The 5,892-nt window shown below is 33.6% G+C and overlaps 1 protein-coding gene across 4 annotated transcripts in view; it reads right to left on the minus strand.

Annotated features, from left to right (window-relative positions):
- Positions 1 to 5,892, minus strand: part of TRAPPC13 (trafficking protein particle complex 13) — a 17,350-nt gene that overhangs the window by 5,247 nt on the left and 6,211 nt on the right. For 2 of the 4 annotated variants that reach the window (XM_017747085.1, XM_017747084.1), the window contains exons 6-8: positions 5,108 to 5,152; positions 2,901 to 2,918; positions 650 to 783 (exon numbers count right to left, since the gene is read on the minus strand). In XM_017747085.1, the coding sequence (XP_017602574.1) occupies positions 650 to 783; positions 2,901 to 2,918; positions 5,108 to 5,152 (197 nt within the window). The remainder of the gene's footprint in view (positions 1 to 649; positions 784 to 2,900; positions 2,919 to 5,107; positions 5,153 to 5,892) is intronic. The other 2 variants (XM_017747086.1, XM_008643543.2) reach the window with 1 other exon arrangement.

Consider the following 5,892-nt stretch of genomic DNA (forward strand, 5'->3'; position numbering starts at 1 on the left):
TCAGCCCTTACTGCTGAAGCACTCAAACGTCACCTCCAAAAACCCAAGCAACTACATAGCACAAACAGCCAAAGTTGACTTCACAAGCTCTTGTATCCACAGGAGTAAATTATTCTGGTATTAGGTGTTTAACTAAATGAAATTTAATTTATTTCAGCATGAAAAATTTTTATATTCTAAGACCCCATAAGGGTGTACCACTGATTCACCTTGACTGGTGCCTTGCTAGATCATTATTAGAAGAACTGAAAACAGTTACTTTACTGATAGGAAGCAAGGATTAGTCAGATGGGTTCTGTAAGGCTAAGTATGTACACAGAGATCAGGCCAAAACCAGATCTGGGTTAAATTTTATATAGGAGATACTGAAAAAATAGTATGCTTTCATGTTACCATGTCCTCATTGTTACAAATTATTTGAGGATTAAGCTGGATATTTCTTTATTAGGTAGAATTATAGATTTTTAAGAATAGTTTCTATGAAAAGAAAACAAACAAATTTTCCAGTTGAATACCTAATAGGAATTTGATCTTTTTATTCAAGCGAAGACGTACGATCCTCCCATTACAGACAGCTGACTAATACTTGTATCTCATGAAATATTAATACAAAGAGTTTCAAAGTCAAATGTTCTGAATCTGAACATACCTTTCCCCTGCTGTGTCAACTGTGTTCAGTTCTGCAACATTGTACATCATAGATGGTTCTAATGAAACCTTCTCCATAAACATTGGAGAGGTAGTGATATTCTGAATTTGAGCTTCCAGAAACACTTCATCTGTCTGAAAAAAATGGAAAGTGCAAGTTCATGAAAATATGATTAGTGTTATTAAAAGACTAGGCAGTCCTATTGTTAAAAAAAAGTCACACATGTTTAGTTCATGCCTGCAAATCAAATTAATTAATGCAAGAAAAAACCTTAATCCCAGTAACAATAGGAGCAAAAGTGTTAGTCAACAGGTATCTTGCCAAACAATGGATGTGGGATAATTTTGCTATGTTCTAGCTACTGTTTATTTGTAATGTATCAAATCACCACTTCCCAAGACTTTAATCAACTTAATAGCATCAATCTTTTATCCAAATTATTTAAAAAATGGAATAAATGGTAAGGAATTGCAGTGCACAACAACATGCCATGCCAGATTACTAGCGCATCAAGCTGTATAAAAAAATTAAATGTGTGTGTTTTTCTTTAACTGAAGTAAAATAGTTCGGGTACATGCTCTGAGATTTTATTATTAAATACTAGCATTCTAGTTAAAATGCAAAATCCAGCCCCTTCTCTCACTCAGCTCCACCATGCCAAAGGTTACCAATATTGTACGTGTCCAACAATTTAACTGTGCTCTACCTTCAGAACATCTCAAGCTAATGCGTGAAGATGGTATTGAAGGACCAATTCTAGTACAGAAATGAAAGCTATAGACTGTTAAACTCCAGAAGATGAAAAACCATGGAACTAGAGATGTTTTTGACTCACTTCTTTTGTGGAATTGCAGACCAGTGAAGTCACTTTGCCTCTCTAGAATAATCTCAGGATAGAAAAATTATGGAAGACTCAGTCTATTAGAGATATGAGCTCCCAGAAAAGTGAAAACCACAATTAAAGGAGTGCCAATTAAAAAAAGGGGGATACCACATTTGCATTTACAAAAGAGTTACTGATTCAGACCATTGGACTAAATGATTCTTGTAGGTCCCTTCCAACTGAAATAGTCTATTCTACAGATTCAGATTGAAGCAGTTTGAGTATTTTGATATGATAAATTTTAAGAAAGTACTTTTGTGAGGAAGGTGGAACAAAACTTACAGCTTCTTTTTGATCAGTGTAAATAAATGATTCTTTATACAAATGAAGTCCTGTTTGTAAATTACAAAATAAAAGTGGGACAAAATAGCCAAAACATGTTTAGTCTCAAAAAATTGTTAGAAGGAGAAATAAAGAATGGTTGTGTAACTTTTTGTATTGTCTTATAAACACATTAAATACAAAGCACCATATATATAGTAATGAAAACTGTGCAACCTCAATGGGTTACAGAGACATCTCAGGCTTGCAGGAACTGGAAATAACCCCAACTAAAACATGGTTCTCAGTAATCATACTACCTAACTGTCACTTAATTTGATACCATTTATATCCCATAAATCCATTGCTCAAAGTGTCCATTTACCCAAATTTTAGTAGTTTTCAAAGCGGCAACCATAGGCAGAAGTTTTAAAATGCTAATTTGAAAGGAAAAAGTAAAAACAAGCAGCATAATGAAAAAGCAAGTTAGTTTTGTGTTATTTCTAATTTGGTTTAATATTACATGGTTTCAAAAAAAAAACCTTTCCAAAATATGCAGTTTATTTTAATACAAGACACGCCTTAAAGTGAAATCAGACTGCAGAAGAAACGTAGTAACTCAATCAACTGTTACATGCAGTTAAAATTGTGAAGTGCAGTTCCAGCTAGCCAAAGGAAGGAAGAACATCCAACTGCTGCTCTCTCCTCAAACCCACTGTCTCCACCAACCAGCTGTGAAAAGTTCTGTCACAGCTTACACAAACAGTGCTGTAGTGAAACCTACATTTCCATGGGTCAGAAGAGAAAAATTTTAGAAAGAAGTAACTTCTCTTTTCAAATAATAGATCTAATAAAATTTTGGTGAGGTATTCTATTGGAAGCAAGAATCTGTAACTATCAAGTTCTAGTTTCAACAATGGGTATTAAAGAAAGAGCTAACCATTTAATGATTAGCTGCACATATAGAGATGAGAAAACATCAGTTTATGATATGCAGAACAAACATTGCTTTTCCATTATGTTTGTAAAGAATGTCAATAACAAGCACAGAGACAGTTAAGCAGTTAAAAAAGCATAAATATTTATAAAAAAATAAATAAAAATTACCACAGAACTGAGGTCACTCTAATGGGAAAATAAAAAAAAGAACACATTAGAGAAATTAGGGTTAAATGTTAAAGAAAAAGGAGGCTAACTTCCAAACAAAATGCATTTCTGCATTTTTTTGCACCATTTAAACAAGATAGCATTAGTAAGACAGAAACATAAATAAAAAATGGATGCAAACAAAGATGACAACTACATTTCTAATAACTTATAGCTAGTATGGTTACATGATTTACTAGCTTTGCTTCAGAACCAATCCAAAGTAGAGCTTAAGGCACACAAGTCACAGACAAGATATGGTAGAACAAACTGACTCAAAAAAAAAAAAAAAGGTAATTAGTTTTTGAGCAAGTTTAAAGTTTGTCCTGAATTTAAATCCATGCAATGGGTTGTATATGAAATGGAAAAACAGTCCTTGTCACCTTACAGATAATTTGAGGTCTCTGCATATATAATGTCTCAAAAATAATGTGGTAATGTGTTCTAGCAAAGCTACCATGTTGCAAGGTGTAAGAAAATTTGGCATAATATCATCAAGAAAAGCTCTTTTTTCAATATCCATCAATCCAAAGACCCAACTTTAATTGCAAACTTTGTTGTCTGCCTCCCTGTGCATGCGTGCAGGAACAGAACCTTTTACAGAGCCTTTTTCAAGGCACATTAAAGTCAGTGAGAGAGTAATTCAATCCCAGGATTGCAGCAGGCTAGGGCAACAGAGCATGTGTTCTATGCATAAATTTCAGTGATCAACTCCATCAACGCCATACTGCAATATAAGCAATAAGCAAGAAGATAAAGATTCAGCATCATTCCTTGTCTTAGAAGAAATTAAATTATTGATTATCATTAGAATATTAATAGAAAATAATTTTAGTAACAGGCATTATGAACAGACAACATCACATCCATAATATTAATGATAACAGTTTAACTGGTTAGTCAACCTTTAGAGATCTTTAGTTAACTAATAACTGACACATACCATTCTTTTCTCCCCTGCTCTCAAGGATAATAGTCAGGATTAATTTCTTGGTGCTTTCACAGCAATGTAGTATCACACACAACATCTAACCAGAGACTTGTTTCTAGGTTTTTAAAAGTTACTTGAATTCTATGGTCACAAGACATAGTAACACTTTACGTACTTTCAGAAATCAGATAGGAGTGCTACTATATCAGTTTGGTGGCTAACTGAGTTAATTAAGACCCGTATCAAGACTGGTCAGCATAACAATTTTGGAAAAAAAAAAAAAGAGTATATTTTATCCATGTAAAAAGTTTGCCCGGAATTCCCTTAGAGAGGTTTCAATTTCCATTAATTATCAAGTGTTTGATAATTAATCACGAAATTTACACATGAAGTACAAAGAGACCGCAACATTTAAGATATCTGTCCCTCTTTTCCCTATCACATACTTTATATCTGAAACAATAACATAATCCACATGCTAAATAAGATATTTATTTTGCTTCCAGAGAGATTACCTCATTTCTTAGAGTTATTTTCATTTTTAAATTACAGCAGCAGACATTTCCAGACATTCCCACTTATAGGTAACAGCAGTTCTATAAAGGACTCAACCAGTGCTATGCGTTTATGCTCCAATCCTGCTCAGGTATCTCACACCTGGTCAATGTATGGTTTGAAGCCTGTGGCCTACAGATGTGTACCAAATTCTTCCCATAAATAGCCAAAGGCTGACATGTAATTTTGTCCAAATAAATATGCAGGGCATATATAAGGTCATTAAGTTTAGAAGCACTGTGTATAACTGTCACAAATGTAAAACTTAAATTACTGAACTGAAGGGTCATAGTTAAATAAGGGAAATTTAAATTTAAGCAATCTAAATTTAAATTTTCCCCACTCTGATAAATTGTCATCTCCTTTATGAACAATTAATCTCCTTTACAGTAAGTACTCTATCAGCCTAAATATACAAGCAATAACTGAAAGTATTTGAGTTAATGAGAAATTGGAATATATGCAAAATTGTTAGTCAATTACATGAAGGCCCTGACATCTCTTTTTCCCTTTCATCAAAATTGCCTATCTATTTTTAAACTAAACCATATATATCTACTACCATTTTCCCCTTTAGAACAGATCACCTTTCTCAGAAAGGTGCACTTACAAAGCACTTTGAATTTAATCTAAGTAACAAACCCAGCACACCAAAACAAACCTGAATACACACAGTTCTCACCTCCGCATTGTAGAACTTGGTTTTCACATCTAGTGGTTTAAGAACCTGAATGAAATGGGAAAAAAGACAGATTGACAACTGGTTTACCAGACAACTTCAGGAAAGACTGCTAGGGTCTTTTACTAAAAAGTATTGGTTTTCTTTTTGATCTTAGACATAGCAGGTGCATGACAGAATATATGACAGAATCAACTCAAGAACATATCCGTGCTGCTTCTTACTTGTGCACACTTGAATGCTTCCCTACTAAGCAGTTTCCTCATATTGAAAACAAGTAGCTCTCCACCTAAGCAGTGGCCTCTTATGAAACTGCCCAAATCCGGTGCTCTAGGTAGATCTGTGCCTTTAAATAAATAATATATCCATACTGGGTCCTGCAGCGGTCTGCATTTGCTTTCAACTGTGAGCAACATGTAACATTTCTAACATTTACAAGTCTTTCAGAGCTCTGCAGCAAAAGTTACTGAGGGCTTCTCTAAACATAAATGAAACAGAGAACTGTCCATGTGTTTAGCTTTATTAGCCTTCACTTCCTTCTTGAAAATGCAGCTGGTTTCAAGAAATTAAGAAAAATCATAATACACAAAATAAATAAATAAATAAATACATTAATCTTGATATTCAATCAGCAAAAAAACCCAACTCAATGTTGTAAAATATGAAGTGTTATATGATAAACTACAAAGTGTTGGTTCGTAAGTGCTTGAATTTTGTGCATAAAGCCACTGCAGTTAACATATTCAAATATGAAACGTATATAAAGTAATGTAACTGAATGAAATATT

The sequence above is a fragment of the Corvus brachyrhynchos genome, unplaced genomic scaffold, assembly GCF_000691975.1.
Source record: "Corvus brachyrhynchos isolate BGI_N302 unplaced genomic scaffold, ASM69197v1 scaffold131, whole genome shotgun sequence".
Classification (NCBI taxonomy): Eukaryota; Metazoa; Chordata; class Aves; order Passeriformes; family Corvidae; genus Corvus; species Corvus brachyrhynchos.